Raw genomic sequence first — 19,024 nt, 5'->3', positions numbered from 1 at the left:
CACGGGGGAGCCAGCGAGCAACTCCATACGGTCCATTGGGTGTTGGGGTTGGAATGAGCCCATAGCTGATGGTGATCTTTTGGAAAGCTCCAAATTCTAGAGTCTACATAGCTGGCATTGATGGGGATAAAAAGAAGAACAGCCATTGAAAACACATTTTAAAGAGACTGTGGAGAATGAGAGACTTTCATTCAGAACAATTAACACTTACTGTGATCATTCAAAAGTATAAAACTGAGGTCAGAAGATCTCCTGAGCAATTGGGAGCACGGGGACCTTGGGAGAGGGTTGGAGGGGAGGGGAGAGTTAGGGAGGGGAGCAGAGAAAAATGTAGTGCTCAAATAAAATCAAGAAAAAAAAACTGAAGTCAGGCAGTGGTGGCAAATAAATAATAAATAAATAAGATAAAGAAGTCAGGCAGAGTTTGAGACCAGTCTCATCCAGGATGGCCAGGCTACACAGAGAAACCTTGTCTCAAAAGAAAAGAAAAAAAAAACCCTACTACAAACTATTGATTGCTACAAAGAACTTGTGGCCACTCAGTCCCAGTGCAGCCCACAAGCAAGCATGTCTGCCTTGCCTCACAGAGCATCTGGTTCTGAAAATTGTGTCTGTACCAAGCTATTTAATATCTACAAAGGACAGTCAGTGTGATCCTGCGAGGATCTCGGGAGGCTGAGGCAGGAGGACTGGGAGTTCAAAGCTAGCCTGGACCACACAGTAAGACAGTCTCACAAGAACAAGACCTGAGAAGATAGCTCAATTGGTACAGCACTTGCTACATGGGTACGAGGAGCTGAGTTCGAATCCCCAGAACCCATGGAAAGTCAGGCATTGCGATGGGATGCTGTATTCCCGATGTTCCTACGGTGAAGTGGGAGGAAGGAGACTAAAGACCCTCCAACAGCTTGTGTGTCACAGTCTGGTGTAGGCATCAGGGAACAGCCAAGAGATGCCTCAGACAAGGGAGACGGCAAGAACTGACACCTGAGACTGACCTCTGACCTCCATCTGAGAGCTGTGGCACGTGCATGCTCACACCCACACATATGTGAGTGCATACATACACATATCATACTCACACACACAGATGCACACAAAGCTAAAAATAAGATACATACACACAGATCAAAGTTCTGAAATAGGATTGGGGGAGGGAAATGGGAAGAGACAGAAATCTTTAATAAATAAATAAATAACAAATACAAAAAAAAAGTTCTGAAATAGGTTAATGGCAAACAAAAATACACAGTGTGAGTCTGTTTCCATGAGTTTAAAGTCTTTTAATAATATGAACACTTGCCCCAAATTTCTTTATTATACTTATACAAAAAGATTTACGTAGTTTTCAGAAGGTGGCATTCCGGGGGCTGACATGATGCTGAGGATTTGTCAGAAACCTGGGCGCGCTGTGACCTGTGGGAAGGAGGAGGGCACGTCTCCTGACAGTCGGGGGCTCCAGGACTCCAGCACGTACTCCTCCTGGAGGATGATTTTACATTTTTCAATCAGGGACAGTCACCACGTTCTCATCTTGCCGTGTGAACTTGCAACACAGATTAATTTTCTAAACTGTAGCTCAGTGAGGTGAGGTCAATGGGGATATTTCTGGGCATCTGAGACATTTCTAACATATCTGGGTTTTAGACACGGGGGGAATTTACTTGGTGAACTCTCAGAGCATGGTGTGGGGCTGAAATGAGGGATGCCCAGTGTAAAAGGCTTTGGGGGCAGTTTGCTCTGGAACTTGGAACACAGCAGCAACTGTGGCTGGCGAGAGGAGCAAGAGATGATGGAGGAGAGGGATTTGTTATAAAAGATAAAAACCAGTTGGGAGAGGACTCCTGGATTCTTGCACTCATTAGCAGCTTTCAAAGTAGACCATGTTATCTTGGGAGTTCTCAAATGCTGCCCTTCCCATCCTCCCTACCACGTGCCGTAAGGGACCAGGCATCGCGGGTGTCTAAATTCCTATGGACTGGGACAGCTCCCAAAGAACAAAAAAACCTGAGGCTTCCACCAGAGGAATCTTATTGCGCAACCGTCCCAGACTGTCTCAACGCCTAACTACCTGAACAGCCCTAGGCTAGGTCCCCCATCCTTCTTTCCCTTCCTACATGTGTCCCTGAGACCTCAGCAAGGGGCCTGCACATGTCTCTCTGACTCTGACAAGTACTGGTACTCACTACACAGAAACACTACCCTTGGGCTCTGCTCTATTTTGGTATTTCTAGTTTGGAACCACTGGTCAATGCTCCTTTCTAAAATCTAACCCCGATGCAATCCGGGGCAGAGGGTGTTCAGTCTGGGGCTGATGTCTCCTCAGATATATCCTTGCCAGTGGCAGGCTCTGCTCTCTCCTGGTGACACCCGGAGTCTGTGGCTTGTCTGATTACAAGACTGCCGAGTGGGTCTCTGAGAGACCGTTCTCCTCCAGCTTCAGTCCCAAGTTGTCGATCCCGATGCTAGTGACAGGGGGCACACTGCTTTCTGCTGGCTCTGCCGTGCGTGTTGGGGTGGAACAGTACAAGACGAAGCCCACCATGATGACTGTGAAGGACAGGATGTAGAGCCCTGAAAACTGGGAGAAGACAGCCGGTTACATTCCCTCACACAGCCCGGTACTGTGGCCTGTTGCCCACTGTTCTATGAGATCCACCTCTTTCTGGATGTTGTCAAAGGAGATGCCACCACCCCCACACCTCCCCCGTATGCTGGTGGATACTGGGCTGGGACAGCAGCACCTGGCTCGACAGTTAGCTGAATCCTTGGGTCTTTTCCGTTTGTTTGTGACAGGTCTTGTGTAGCCCAGGCAGATCTCAAACTCACAGGGTGGCCAGGGCTGACCATGAATGTCTGATCCTCCCATATGGTTTATACAGTGCTGGGAATTTGATCTAAAGCTTCATACAGGCTAGGTCAATACACTACCAACTGAGCAACATCCCTGACCAGATCCCTGGGCTTTGGGAGGAGCCTCTTTGCCTTTCTCCATGGTGATCCATGGATTGGATCCCATCTGAAAAGCACCCTCAAAATGGGATAATTCTTGACCAGCATGCACACCACAAGAAAATCCAGCTTATGGTACTGTTAGCCAGTACAGGACCATGTCCTTAGGCTACACCAATCCAGTGAACTCCATCTGAGCAAATTCAGACATCCAGAAGTAAAGAGAATCAAGTCTTCCTTCCTTCCTTCCTTCCTTCCTTCCTTCCTTCCTTCCTTCCTTCCTTTTTGGTTTTCCAAGTTAGGGTTTCTATGTAGTTTTGAAACCTGTCCTGGAACTAGCTCTTGTAGACCAAGCTGGCCTCGAACTCACAGAGATCCACCTGCCTCTGCCTCCCGAGTGCTGGGATTAAAGGTGTGTGCCGCCACCACCCAGCAGGACATTATTTCTTAGGCAAGTCTGAAGTTCAGTGGAGTGACCAGGGCAAGGACAGCTCAGGGAATGGTTCCCCCGAGTAGCATCTGCTTCCTGTCTCCACAAAGACCAAAACAGAAGGAACCCATGCTGATGGGCACCACAGGATGGAGAGAATTTTGGGTCCCTAACCTGTTCTCTCTTTTCCCTTCATTTTTACATCTAGTATTTAGCATGCTGCCCAACACATCAGTGGTGTTTACTGTTTGCGGAGAGGGATGACTCAGAGACCATTAGAGGAAGTTAAAGTTATTTAATGTACCCTCAACTTTTTCTCCCTTTGAGACTGAATCTCAATAAGTTACTCAAGTTGGTCTGAACTTCTTGGACTCAGGGAATCCTCCTGCCTCAGTCTCCCAAGTAGCTGAGACTGCATGCTTAGGCCACGGTGCTATTGCACCCAGCTTAGTAAACTTTTAAAATCCGAGTTATGAAAATTATTCCTCTTTTCTAGGAAGTGTGCATGTAACCAGTGGGAAAACCTATAGAGCTTGCTCAGAGTATGTCCTGCTTGCTTTAGCGATTTTCCCAGTGTCCTGAGAGGCTGTCACTTCTTTGAAACAGACTGAGTGAAGGAGGTTGGTCTCCTGAAGTCTTTCCCCACTTTTAATTTGATCCTTTCCATTGGGATCTGCATGGGAAGTTTCTAGAGACAATTCTATTCAACAGGCACTCCATCAGGACCAAGACTAGATAGAGATGCCAAGTGTGTAAGAGCTGAAACAGTTTAAGTTTTAAGGAGAATTTAAGCCTCTTTTAAATATTTGCTTGGAGAAAAATATGAGTCAAAGTTATTTTCAGGATTATAAATTTTTTAAACCAGTGTCTTACAAGAAACTACACTTAGGGGACAGGGAGGATGGCTCAGGGGTGAGAGGGCTGGCTGTTTAAACATGGGGTTTAAATTCAGATTCCCAGTACATGCAAAAAAAAAAAAAAAAAAAAAAACCTAGGTGTGACCAGGCAGTGGTGGCTCACATCTTTAATCCCGGCAGTCAGGAGGCGGAGGCAGGCAGATCTCTGTGAGTTTGCAGCCAGCCTGGTCTACAGAGCAAGTTCCAGGACAGCCCGAACTACTACACAGAGAAACCCTGTCTCAAAAAACCAAAAAAATTAAAAAAGAAAAATCTAGGTGTGACCCAGAAGTCTGTCATCCCTGCACTGTGGGACGGCAGGGGCCCCATGTTCTGTGAGAGACCGTGTCTCAAGAAAATAAGGCACATAACGTGTGTCCTCCTCTGGCCTCTGCATACACATATGTGCATGCACACACGTGCGTGCACACACTGCACCTAGAGCTCTGAAGATCATGGTAGAGCTGCCCTTTGCTCTCTGAATCTTCAAACGGCCTTTGACCAAAACCAATAAAGCCTGATATCAACGTGAGCTACTAGACAAGAAGGAACAGGGCGGTCACCCAGCGGCACTCTCCACGTTTGCTGTCATATGCCCAACAACAGGACACATAAAAACACATCTTCGTTTTAATGTCAGGAGCAATTAACAAGAAAGCATTTAAGATCTTAGGCTGAAATATTCACGGTTTATGAAACAAAGTATTTGTTATGATTCAAAATATAATAGGTTGGACAAGTGTACCTTGAACTGGAAGGTTTTATTGTTCTACCTTTATCTCCTCCTGAACAGAAAATAAAAAGCTAAATTACTAATGATAATACGGTTGGTTAAAAAAAATAGAAAAAGTGGGGCCAGGAAAAAGGTTCAGCAGATAAAGGTACCTGCAACCCCAGGTCCTACAAAGCTGAGTCCATCTGCTGAGACCCACATGACGGAGAGAGAGAACTGACTACCAAAAGTTGTTTCCTGACATCTTCAGGTATGCATGTCACAAGAGTGCGTACACACAATAAATAAATGAAATGTAATAATGGTGTTTTTGTAATAATGTTTTTTGTTTGTTTGTTTTGTTTCTTTTTGCTTTGTTTTGTTTTTTGAGACAGGGTTTCTCTGTAGCTTTGGAGCCTGTCCTGGCACTTGCTCTGTAGCCCAGGCTGTCCTCAAACTCACAGAGATCCGCCTGCCTCTGCCTGCCGAGTGCCGGGATTAAAGGCATGCGCCACCACCGCCCAGCTGTAATAATGTTTTTTAAATATAGAGAAAAAATGAACAGGTGAGGAAGGTCACAGACAGCCACTCCCCTAGGCTGGAGTCCCCTTACAGAGCATCCTTGTCCCGAGAGGGCCATGTGCAGCCTCAGCTCCAGAGAGCAACGCCCTCCCTTAGGAGAAAGGTGGCTGCCTTTAACAATTCCCATAGACATAGACATACATACATGCATACAAAAACAATTCATGAAAGAAGAGGCCATGGATTTGAGGGAGAGTGGGAAGAGGTATATGGGAGGGCTTGAGGGGAGGAAAGGGAAGAAGGAAATATTACAATTATAATCTCAAAAAATATAATCCCAAACTGGGCCTATTGTAAAAGCCGCTTCTCTGGGCAGACAGTGGTGGCGCATGTCTTTAAGCCCAGCACTTGGGAGGCAGAGGCAGGAGGATCTTTGTGAATTGGAGGCCAACCTGGTCTATTAGAGTGAATTCCAGGTCAGGCTCCAAAGCTACAGAGAAACCATGACTCGAAAAACAAACAAAAAAACCCACTTCTCTGATTCACTTATTCACTTTAACAATTTTGTGTGATGCTATCAATAATCTATAAACACTTCACCAGTGTTAACTGAGAAATTCATTCACCAACAAGTGTTCAGAGACAACAGCTGGCTTCCGTCCCAGGTCACGATGCAGGGTTAAAGGTTTATACTTGATGTTTCTGAGAACCCAGTGAGCTTTACGTATCAATAATTCAGACAAGCATTGTGAGCTCCTGGCTGCTAGCTCCTGGGGACAGAATAAATCAGCTCCAAGGATTCCTGTTTGGATATCTGGAAGGAAAGCAGGTGGGGTAACACAGGTCTGTAATTCTACCACACAGAATGTGGAAACAAGGGGATCCTGAATTCAAGGTCACCCTCTTCTACACAGTGAGCTTGAAGCTAGCCTAGGCTATGTGGAACCTTATCTCAGAAAACAAAGAAAAACATCACCGCCAAAGATGGAACCATTCCAAGCACACATGCATGGCGATATGCCCATCTCTCCTGCCCTTCCACCAGTTACTCCAGACCTTTTGTTGGTAAAAAGAGTGAACAGAAACTCTGAGCCTGCAGCCTAAATTGGAGTGTTTTTCAAGGTCAACAGCAGCCCCTGGGACGTGCATTAGCATTTCTTACAGCTGGGGTTCTCAACCACACGTCAAAGATGGACCCTGCTGTATTACTTCACCGCTTTGATAAGCCTCAGAAGGGCAATTCTTCTTCCGACCAAGTCCTAAGATGCACAGTAACCAAATGAGTGAAGTCTATCCAATGAGATTATTGTTAAAAGAAAAAGAAAGTTCTACTTTGAAATCCAGAATCTTCAAGAAACTTGTTTTAGAGCTGGGGATGCATCTCAGTTGAGAGAGTGCTTGCTCAGTACCCATGAAGCCCTAGGTCTCATCCCCAGCGTGTGTGATGGAACAGAAGTTGAAGATCGTCCAGCCTCAGCTACATAGTGAACCTCGGGCCAACCTAAGATACCTGAGACTCTATCTCAAATAAATAAGTAAACTTGTTTTAAGTCCAAAATGTTTTCTTATCTGAACATACTCTATTTTCTTACCTTATACCCAAACAGAAAAAGGCCAAAGAAAAGGCTGTAGAGGTCAGCTGTCAGGATGCCCAGGTTGACCGAAGTGGCGCTGGTCACCTTAATCACCAGCGGCATGAAGCTGTACAGGCAAAACATGCAGAGGGCAAACGCCACAAACAGCAGGGCTGGGAAGAAATGGAATAACTCAGGTTAGGAAGAGACAGCAGAAGGCAATGTGCTTAGAGTCTGAACGCAACCCAAAACTCCCTGAGCCTTTGCCAAGCTCTCCACAACGCTTCCCGTTAACAGCCAGCATTCTAAAAAGACTGCAAAGCTTTCCTTAAAAATAATAGTCGTAAAACAACAAGCTGTGAGGATCCAACAGGGAGTCAGATGATCAAGGCCATCAAATCTTCCTTCTGGTGTGACAGAGTCAATAGCCTATATCACCCTGCAGCACCCACCCTCCCAAGACAAAAAGTTGGCTGTGACAGAAAAGCTCAACAAAAGTCAGGTCAGTATCACATGTCAAAAAAAGAAATCCCTCTCTGGCCTTGTTTGCTTTTATTTGGTCGGTTGGTTGGTTGGATGTGGTATGTATGACTGAATTCACAATATAGTATTTTTAGGACATCAAAGATAGACATTAGATCCACTATATTTTATTCAACCCATTGAATTACATGTTCCAAGACAGAACAATAGTATTCTCCACTCTAGGACAGTGCTGGCCATGCAGATGACTGCAGGAGCCATATGTCTTGTAAGAAACTTTAACCACATCCTGTACTCAACACAGATGCATACACATACATCCACTCAGAAACACACACAGTCACACACACACAGACTTACACACACACACACACACACACACACATACACACACATGCACTTTTGGGACATCTAGGATATTTAATTTCCCTGCATTGTCTAAGCGTGGCATACAATCTTCAGCAATGTTTGTGGACTATTTAACTACTTCCTTACATCATTACGGTTCTTATCTTGCTCTCCTAACCCTTCCTGCTTTATTCCCACAAATTTCCAAAGATATCAGAGGAGTGGAGCAGCAGGAGGTAGCCCATGATTACATCCATCCATCGCTTGAGGTTTACGTTCCACACATTGCGTGAAGCCCATGACAAACTTGACAAGTTCAAGGACCTAGGATGTTAGACGTATCTCCTTGATAGCTAGTGTGACAAAGGTCAGCCTTGGTTCTATTCAGAATTCCTAGGAAAGAAGAGCTGTTTCTTACACCGATTAAGCACGAATTCTAGAGGCTTAGCTACCAACTCTCGGAGCAAGCCACCATCACTGATGTCTGTCCCCAGAGTTACGAAAATATGATTAAAATGAAGTGTTCATGTGTTGGTATGCATTTTTGTCAGCTAAAGGACAGAATACTGATTGGTCTTTAAAAGTCATTATACATACCGATTTTCCAGTCCCAGGGAATCCTGGCAATGTCCTTATATTCCACAATCAACCTAAGATCAAAACAAAAGGCTATGTAAAGATTCACATGTTAATTTTTCTTATTTTATAGGAAGTTTGGCTGTTGTAATTCAGCTAAGGTAAAGAGTTATGTTGTTTTACTTTTTCCTCAGAATATAAAATTATCTAGACAGGCATGTGGCTCATACTTGTAATCCGAGAACTCAGGAGGCTGGGGCAGAAGGATTGCCATGAAGCTGGGCAACATAGTGACTAGCCTGAGCTACACTGTAAGATCTTGTCTCAATAACCAAACAAATGTAGTAATAAAAATAAATAACAGAATCCTCTATTAGACTTTTCTCAAGTGACTGATTTCAAATGTGCTCTTGAGTTAAACAAATATTAGTAGTTAGAGAAAGTAATCATCTATCAAATATTTTCTCATTAAAACTCATTTTTAGAAAAAACTCATTTTTAGATTCATTATATGTGTATGAGTGCTTTGACTACATGTATGTCTGTACACCATGTGTTTGCTAGTGCCAGAAGAGGGAGTCAAGTCCCCTGGGACTGGAGTTGTGAGCCATGACGGAGGTGCGGGGAACTGATCCTCTGGGGGCCTCTGGCAAAACAGCAAGAGCTCTTAACGGCTGAGCCATTTCTCTAGGCCCTATTTCTAGTTTTAAAAAAAATCCAAGTTTGCATGTTAAGTAATGGGCTCCATTTTTCTATTTTACTTTTATTATATTTTATTTCGTGTGTGTGTGTGTGTGTGTGTGTGTGTGTGTGCACGCGCATGTGCGCACACACATGTTACAGTGTGCAGTGGAGGTGTGAGGACAACTTGCAGGAGTTTTTTCTCTCTACCGTGTGTGTCCCAGGGATTGACCTCAGGTCATCAGACTTGGCAGCAAGCATCCTTATCTACCAAGGCATTTTGCTGGCTCTTTATTTTGACATATTTCACATATATTATTATACTTTGCTGTAATTCATACCCCCAACTGTCCCGCCCCTACCCCAATACTCGTTCATTTTTGTTTTAATGAAAAACTTCAGATTCTCACAGCTGTATGCCACTGATAACTGTTCCAAACAGGCCCACCATTCCTAAAAACTCCTGTCTGCTCAGCTTCTTCACAATGTACTCTTCACAGGCGTTAGACACAGCGTACAAGGAAGCCCCAAGCAGGACCAAGATGTCACCAATCAGAACATCATTCCCTACAGGGCAGTGAGACAGAAAAAGAAAGGTGTTGTCAAACTCTGTTCATTTAAATAAAACTTTATTTAATACTACTTTCTATAAGTTGAAAGGCTCTTGTCCTTACTGTCTGGCAGAAAACTGCTATGATTTTCACATTCTGACTACCTGGGAAACCAACAGACTGGAAGATGGTGCAATATACCATCATGAAAGAAAGCCATTCAAAAACATGATAAATTCATAGACTGTATTGAAAGGATTTTTTTTAACTCTAGGAAAGAATGGTTGGTAAGGGGAGTGACTTTATCTTGATTTAAGTAGACACACACTGAAGTTGCCTCGGAGACTGGATAACTTCAGACCTGGTTTAGCGTCAATGTTTTCTATTGAAATATACCAAAGCATTTAGAACAGCAGAGTCATTTTAAAAAGTTTGCAGCCAAGTCTCTTTTTTATAAAAATGAAGCACCACTGAGTGTGGCGGTGCAGGTGTGTTGTCCCACAGCGATTGGGGGGTTGAAGAAGAATCTGTGTCCAAGGAAAGGAGGAAGGATGAGAAACAGGGCATGGGAGGAAGGAACGGATGGAAAAGAAAGAAGGGGAAGGGAAGGAAGAGATAAAGAGAGAAGAAACAAAGAAAAAAGGAAGAAAAACAAACAGAAAGAATGACATAAAAAGGAGAGGAAAAGGGCTGGCTCAAGAATACAGGGGTTTGGAGTAACTAATCCAAAATGTCTGAAGCAAAAGATGATTTCTACAATATATTTAAAATGACATTTTAGTTAATGCTTAAATGGGAAAGCGCAATTAAATGGGAAAAAATAATCACCAAACGAAATATTCTGCAGCAAGTGAGCAGCGCGCTCCAGGAAGAGCAGCGTGCTCTGAGGAAGCATGTCAGCAAACCCCACTGACGAGAAGCCAGCCCTGCACGTGGGAGCACGCTTGCCCACAGCATGGACCCTTGCTCGCCTTCAGGAGAGTTCCCCCACCACCCACTTTCTGTCAGTGTAACTTTGCCAGACTGAAAACATGAACGGATGCACTCCGTGAACACAGTCTCACCTGAATTATCTTCTCTCCCTGCTAATATATCTGCGCCAACCATGGTCCCTACACCCAGCAGACAGACAAACACGGCCACGAAGTGGATCACTTTGTATCTTGCACGGAGAATAAACCAGGAGAGAGCCATCAACACAGGAATCCCAAAGCAATCCAAGAGCTGCAGGGAAGGAAAGCAAGCAGCTTCAAACACCTCGGCAGCTTGAAACAAAAAGGCATAACTGAGTAGTTTCAGGAGGACGTACTTATGGAACACAGATTATGGCCGGCCCTACATACAAGTGCTTTACCTGAGCTAACTCGTGATCCTCAGAGTAACTCTCAGATTGGAATTGGAAACCCATGTTAGATACACACACAAAACTCCAAAGGCTAAAGAGAGATTACTTGTCCCAAATCATACAGTTAAAAGTCAGGCTGGGGATGTAGCTCAGTTGGGAGGGTGCTTTTGATCTCTAGTATCACCTAGAACCGGTACTTTGGAGGTAGAGGCAGGGGGATTAGGAGTTCAAGGTTATTGTTGGCTAGGTAGTGAATTCTAGACCCGCCTGGGATACATGATACCTGTCTCAAAACAAAGAGAGACTCAAGGGCTGTCTATTCATTTTGTCCAGGAGCCTCTACATTCCCGTCTGTGTTGATTCCTAAATTCAGGAGACAGGGTCTCCTTCCAGTACCTCCATTTACACAGTCAACAGGCATTTACTAAGCATGTTCAGTGTCCTAGACTCTCTGAGGGTTTGTGTATTCCGCTTAGTGATAGAGCACTTGCCTGGCAGGCACGAGGCTGTGTGTGTGTGTGTGTGTGTGTGTGTGTGTGTGTGTGTGTGTGAGAGAGAGAGAGAGAGAGAGAGAGACTGTGTGTGTCTATGTCTGTGTCTGTGTGTCTACATCATAAAAGGACCTGGGAATACGGCATTGAATAAGACAGATGTTAAGTCCCATTCTGAGGAGTGCAAAATAAACTGGACAGACATACAATTAAAAATCACAAAGTCCAATATTTAATTGTAACTGAGCAAAGTGCTACCCAGTGCAGGCTACTATGAGGACACAAACAGACCCCATCTCCCTAATAGAGTTCAGTTCTCCCGTGTGAGATGAATGCTTGCTCCCAGCACAGATCCCTATTCATCTTTAGCATATGTTCCTCCATCATCTGGGTCCATAAGATACTTGCTATGCCCCTCATACTGCCCATCTGATCAAATGGGGACTAAGGGTATTTAACTATAGCAAATCCAAAATTAATGGTAAGATAAGAAAGAATAGAGACTTTACTTAGTTCTTAATTTGACATTAAAAGATAATGAATTCAAAGATAAAATGTACTGAAATTCTTTTTAATTTGGGGGGCGTGGGTAGGTAAAAAAAAAAAAGAGGATGTTGAGTCTCCTGAAGCTGAGTTGCAGGTGATTGTGAGACACCTAATGTGCACAATGGAAACAATGACAGTTAGTTGCAGGGGCAGTGAGCGCTCCTAGCCACTGAGCCATCTCTCCAACTCCTGAAGGATAACTCTTGATGTCTTAACATATATTCAGGAATAAAGCGTAAATGTATGCCATACACTAATCACAGTCCTGAAACTGCTACTCCATTGCTCACTCTGCGGGGTTTGAAGTTTGTCCCTGGTTCTCTTCTCACTCGTCAAGTCATGGACGGGTCAGTCAGCGCCTTAAACCTCAAGAAGTCCGTGGGTTCCTGACTAAAGCAGTTTATTCCCTGTTTTCACAACAATTGGAGGCACTGGACGCCGGCATACCCCTATGATGGGCCCTGGCCATGCTTTTGTAGGCCTGACTGAACAAACCACCAAGCAATGTGCTGGAAGACACCAGTGGAATCCAGCCAGGATGGCTTAACATGATCTAAGCTATATTTCTGAGAGAGAGAGAGAGAGAGAGAGAGAGAGAGAGAGAGAGAGAGGTGGGGGGGGGAGCCCACTCTAAAAACTATCACGGGAGACTTCCTACCCACAAAGTGTGTCTTCATATCACACCTAAATTTAATCTATCTCTAAGAATCCTTGGTGGGACATGGCTATGAGGGGTTTGCTTATGTCATGGGAAGAACCACAGAGGCTTCAGCCTCAACCCTGTCACTGAGTGATCTCCAGCCAGCCAGACCCTGAGCCAAAATACAAAATCCCGGGAGCAGATCCTATGATCTCAGGTCCCACCGATTCTGAAATGCCACTGCGTCTTGTCTGACACCTGTCACCTTGGGCCATGTATCTACAGACCCTTGCCTAGCATGCACACAGCCTTGGCTTCAGTCCCTAGCTAGTGCTACAGAAAAGGAATGTGGCAGTATATACCTGTAATCACAGCACTTGGGAGGTGGAGGCAAGAAGACCAGAAGTTCTGGATCATCCTTAGCTACAACAGAGACCAACCTGCAATACACAAGACCCTGTCTTAAAAAGATTTTTTTTTGAAGCTATAGAAACAGTAACTCCCCCTGTAACCCTAGCACTTGGTGGCAAGTGGCTGACACAGGAGTGTGCACTTGGTACATGGGGAGTACCCGGGGCTACACGGAGAAACAAAAGGGATGCAGAATCACTGAACTCTGAAGTCTAACTCTGGCAGTGATATACCTCACTTTCACCTTTAATTATAGGACATTTGGCTGTCAAGGCAGGACAGTGCCATGTCCCATCCCTTGCTAACACTAAGACAGCTGGACTTGGTCTTCTCAACCCTACAAAGTTGAGAAGTACCGCTACAAAGGACCATTTCCTTTCGACCCAGCAAGACTAAACCCAACAATGGGCTGGCGAGATGGCCCAGTGGGTGGAGGTGTTTGCTGAGCAAGCTTGGAGGCCCAAGTTCAATCCCCAGAACCCATGGAAAGGTGGATGGGAAGGACTGAGTCCACAGAGTGGTCACCTGACCTACACACACACTAATAATAACGTCTAATTTTTAAATTAAATCTATGGAGAAATAGGGACAAGCGCTTCACCGTTGTTGCCGCCTCTCCCTGGTGTAACCAGTAGAGGCTCCTTCAGCGGCTCCTATGTCCTGATTGGCTTCCAAACCTCCAGCTTTGCAGTATGGAACCACACTTACTTCTGTGTTTGAGCCAAACACACAACAGAACTGTCAGCATCATGACAACAAGTGCCAGCTAAATATTTACCCTCATTTTTGCTCGGCACTGTTCTAATCTGCTATAGTGTGAGCAGCCTGGGAAGTGATTAACGTGTGTACACTGTCAGCAGTTTCAGAAAACGTGGCTCAGCAGCGCATATGCTGTGCTGGAAAACACCTATCATCCACCTGTGTTTGATATGCACAGGCTTCCAATAAAACCAGATGAACACGTTCTCCTCTAGGAAGCATAAAACCCGAGACGTCCAAACTCCCTCTTACCTGGACGCTGGTCAGAGTCGTGTACTGGTATGCTCTGACAATCAGATAATTGGCTTCCACGTCGGCAAGCCCCAGGAGAATGTATTTCCACCATTTTCTTCTCAGAATCTCTAAAAGGTTATCATTGCCTGGTTGAAAGAAAGCTGGGTGAGGACACGGTACACACGACACGACACATTTCAGTCTGCAGAGCAGAAAATCAAAGCAAGGGGCTGCGGTGTTTTTCAAGTGTGGCTTGTCCTAACCACCCAGAGCCAGACATTGGAACCGTCACCATCAGGTCTGTCTCGTATGAAGCTGGAAACTATGCAGCTATGTGAGGAGAACAGTAGGAAGAGAGCTGGAGACAAACAGAAACGTGCGTATGATATTCAGGGCTGGGGATGTAGCTCAGCTGGTAGAGCGCTTGCCTAGCATATATACATCCCCAGCACCACGTGAACCCAGCATGGTACACATATGTAATCAGGAGGTGGAAAAGAGAGGACCAGCAGGTCTAGGTCATTCTTGGCTACACAGGGAATTTTAAGGCCAGCATGGGAGACATAAGGCCCTGCCTCAGACAATAATAACAAATAACATCTATTTTTTGAGCATGCCTGAGGCCATTTTGACAAGCCACAGAGTGCTCTGGGAAAGTGTCATGTTTTGACAAACTAATTGGTTACTGAACCCCCTAGCATGGGTTTCTTTGAAGGAAACACAGCAAGGTCACTCTTTGGAAAGAGATGTACCTTTCAAGTGCAGCTGAAGCTGGTGATAAGCTTAGGGAACATTTTTAGGGGCACCATTGACAAATGCTTTCTAACCACTCCCACACAGCACAATTCTACCGCTTTAAATGAACTAGAATTTGCTCATCTCTGGATAAACAGGAGGCAAAGAATTCACACATATGTTGGGGAGGCTTTGTGATAAGATCATCTATAAAGAAATACTGGGTGTGGTGGTAAAAGCCTTTAATCCCAGCACTTGGTAGGTAGAGGAGGGTGAGTTCAAAGCCAATTTGGTCCACGTGAGGGAGCTCCAAATCAGCCAAGGCTGTATAGTTGAGACCCTATCTAAAAAAAAAAAAAAAAAAAAAAAAAAAAAAAAAAAAAAAAAAAAAAAAAAAAACAGCAACAGAAAGAGAGGAGAGAGAGGGAGGGAGGGAGGGAGGGAGAAAAGGAGGGAGGGGGGAGGGAAGAAAGAGAGGGAGGGAAGGAGGGAGGAAAGAAAGAGGGAGGGAGGGAGGAAAGAAAGAGAGGGAGGTGGGGAAGAAGGGAAGGAAAGGAGGGGAGGAAAGAAGGAAAGAAAGAAAGAAAGAAAGAAAGAAAGAAAGAAAGAAAGAAAGAAAGAAAGAAAGAGGAGAGGGAGGGAAGGAGGAAGGAAAGGAGGGAAGGAAGGGAGAGAGAGAAAGAAGGGAGGAAAGAAAGGAAAGAAAGGGAGGGAGGGAGGGAGGGAGGGAGGGAGGAAAGCACTGAGAATCACAATTATGGTAGTTAATACTGTCAGCCTGACAAGAACTAGAATCACCTAAGAGACGGACCTCCAGGCTCCACGCCTACCCACCGTGATAGGCTGTCCCCTTGAACTGTGAGCCAGAATAAACCCTTTCTCCCTTAGGCTGTATTTGGCAGACATGTAGTCACAGACATGAAATCCATACCATAGCTGAATAGCTATGGCTTCTTGGCATCTTGGCTAAGATCAAGTATAGTAATTAATTTAAGAAGAATAAGGTTTTTATTTATTTATTTATTATTATACAATATTCTGTCTGTGTGTATGCCTGAAGGCCAGAAGAGGGCACCAGACCTCTTTACAGATGGTTGTGAGCCACCATGTGGTTGCTGGGAATTGAACTCAGGACCTTTGGAAGAGCAGACAATGCTCTTAACCGCTGAGCCATCTCTCCAGCCCAAGAATAAGATTTTTAAAAAGGCCAATTATTAGATATTGGTGTTTTTATTTATTTGGTGATTCACTTAAAGCGCTGTATACTGCCTGTTGTCAAGCATGATTTCACTTGGTACCTGGAACAGAATAATCAGGACAAATCGCTAAACAAAGGTCGTTGCCCTTAACAACCTGCTGATGGGCCACATACGTTTCTGTATGCTTGCTTCCCTGGCCCACCTTGGTGTTTTAGAGTATAAAATGAGAATACAAACCAGACCCAGCACTGAAGCCTTTCAGGAACCGTCCTGGCTTCGGTCCACTGGGGACATCTCCTCTCCTCCCAAGTGTTTATTCCAGAAAGATTCCCGCAACATAACTACCACTGAAACCCAGTTACCAAGAACGTTCTGAAAACTCAGAGCTGGTATTCTCAACACATGACAGAAAAGCACGTGACAGCCATGGCTCCAAGGGACCGCACTGATGCATTAATGAATGACACTGACTTCCTGAAGGCAAGGGCCTCCCAGAAAGCAGAGCCCAGAGCTACCACTCACTTGCTAGTTCCGCCCACCCCATTGCCCTAGAGATCTTGCCAACTGTGATACCTTAACAAGTTCCTCTAATCTCACAACTGGCTTCTACCTCCTACAGTAGTGATGATAATTAACAGTAATGAGGTTCATAGGCAGGTCTGGTGGCCATAATCCCAGCTCCTCGGGGGCTCAAAAGAACAACCTGGCAAGATCCTGCCTCGAGATTAAGATTTACAAAGGGCTAGAGAGATGGCCTAGTGGTTAAAGCACTTGCTGCACAATCATGAGGAGAAGAGTTCAGATCTCAGAATCCGAGGAAGAAACTGGCATCCGGCACACACCTCTAACCCCAGCAAAGTGAGTGGGGATCTCTGGGGCTTGCTGACTTCCAGCCCAGCTGAAGAAAACATAGCTCTAAGTTTCGGGAGACCCTGCCTCTATGCATACCCCAACACACATAGACTCACATGGACACATAAGCATGTGTAATAAATAAATAAATAAAATTTAAAATATGCAAAGAGAGGATTGGGGACAATACCATAGGTTCAACCCCCTAGTACCACAAAACAAAGTTATTAATCTTGCCGCACAGAAACAACACTGATTGATTCCCTTAGGGAGTAACAAGATAGTAGTGGCTTTAAATGAGGGAAATAGAAGTCCCACACCCTCCAGGTCAGTTTAGGTCATGCACACACTTAAACACATCACATGCAAATATGTATACACACACGCACCACACATACACATGCAACAAAGGTTTAAGGGAAATTACGAACATTTGTGGAGCAGATGGCCCCCACATTTGACGTACCAGATCGAAACGCCAGCACCACCGTGTAGACCAGGAACAGCAGGCAGTAGTTGATGAAGCTCTGAAGCATGGGTGTGTTCACCCGGTACTTTTCCGCCAAATACTGGCTGGTGATGGCTGTGCCACATATACATAAGGACAGCATCTGGCCCAGAGCTATGGTCTTCAGAATATCCCTGGAAAATAGAGGGATAACTCAGGTCGACTTGCAAGAACCAGGAGCTCACACATACGCACACTTTTTGCTATAAAAACAATATGAATTATTCTAAATTTTATTCTCATAACTGTTCTAAATAGTTATTCTTTATATCTTTGTGCATATGTGTACAATGTGTAATCATTCTTTATTTCTTTGTGCATATGTGCACAATGTGTATGTGTGATGTATCTATATGTATATGTGTGTATAATGAGTAATTAATCTTTATTTGTCCATATGTGCACAATGTGTATGTGTAACATATATGTATGTATATATGTGTACAATGTTAATTATTCTTTATTTCTTTGTGCTATGTGTGCACTATGTGTATTATGATGTGTCTATATGCATATGTGTGTATAATGTGTAATTAGTATTTATCTATTTGTCCATATGTGTACAGTGTGTATGTGTGTGTGTCTGTATGTATTGATGTGTCTGCAGTCTCGTGTGTAGCAGTCAGAGGACAGCCTTGGGTATGCATCTTCCTGTTTCAACTTTGTGAGACGGGGTTGTCTTATCGCTTCACCACTGTGTGTCCCAGTGAACTGGCCTCCAAGCTTCAAAGATCCTCCTGTCCCCAGCTCCCATCTCCCTGCAGAACCACTGGGGTTACACAGGTCTACTACTGTGCCCAACTTTACAGGGTTCAGGTCTTCACATTTGCATAGCCAGCACTTGGCCCACGAAGCCCATTTACTCACTTAATTTAGAGACACAGTGTCCGGTGGCCGAGGCTGGGCTCGCACTTGCAATGGAGTGGAGAATGACTCTGGACTCATGGCCTTCTCGCCGCCACCTTCCTAGGGTTACAGCCATGTCCTACCATACCCAGTTTACGACATACTAGAAATGGAACCCAGAGCTGCGTCCATGGTGGGTAAGCATTCTACCAACCGAAACATATCCCAAGCCTCTCGAACTCATCTCATTGCTTACTTCATGGGCACAAAAGCTCAATTAATAGAGTTTAAAAGGTTGTATTTTTTATTCTCTTTTATTTTTCTCATACTCCACCCCCCATTTCCACGGAGAGCTACTCTTCCACTCACTGGCCATCCATTTAAAGATCATTTTGTTCATTTAGCTCTTCATGTCCCACTGGTGCTGGGTGGGGTGTATCATGCATGTGCTCCTATACACACACACACTAAATAAATAAGAAGTAAAAGAGAGGAGGCGACAGGAAAGTGACTCAACATGTAAATGCACTTGCTACCAAGTGATGACCTGAGTTCAAGTCCCAGGACCCATGTGCTGGGAGGAGAGAACAACCCCTGCAAGCTGTCCTGTGATCTACACACATGCGTACACACACGCGCGCACACGCGCGCGCACACACACACATTGTGGGGGGTGAATAGCCCAATGATAGAATGCTTACCTAACAACAAATCCTGGGTGTAACCCATAGTA

The 19,024-nt window shown here is 44.7% G+C and overlaps 1 protein-coding gene across 1 annotated transcript in view; it reads right to left on the bottom strand.

Annotated features, from left to right (window-relative positions):
• Positions 1–1,275: 1,275 nt before the first annotated feature.
• Slc35f2 (solute carrier family 35 member F2) overlaps positions 1,276–19,024 on the bottom strand; it is a 46,314-nt gene continuing 28,565 nt past the window's right edge. The window contains exons 2-8 of the mRNA XM_041638573.1: positions 17,404–17,579; positions 14,170–14,297; positions 10,790–10,949; positions 9,585–9,741; positions 8,515–8,567; positions 7,105–7,259; positions 1,276–2,581 (exon numbers count right to left, since the gene is read on the bottom strand). Of these exons, the coding sequence (XP_041494507.1) occupies positions 2,393–2,581; positions 7,105–7,259; positions 8,515–8,567; positions 9,585–9,741; positions 10,790–10,949; positions 14,170–14,297; positions 17,404–17,579 (1,018 nt within the window). The 3' untranslated portion in view covers positions 1,276–2,392. The remainder of the gene's footprint in view (positions 2,582–7,104; positions 7,260–8,514; positions 8,568–9,584; positions 9,742–10,789; positions 10,950–14,169; positions 14,298–17,403; positions 17,580–19,024) is intronic.

The sequence above is a fragment of the Microtus oregoni genome, unplaced genomic scaffold (assembly GCF_018167655.1).
Source record: "Microtus oregoni isolate MIOR12 unplaced genomic scaffold, Mior012 000055F_ref0000237, whole genome shotgun sequence".
Classification (NCBI taxonomy): Eukaryota; Metazoa; Chordata; class Mammalia; order Rodentia; family Cricetidae; genus Microtus; species Microtus oregoni.
This window is presented reverse-complemented; position numbering and strand designations above follow the sequence as displayed.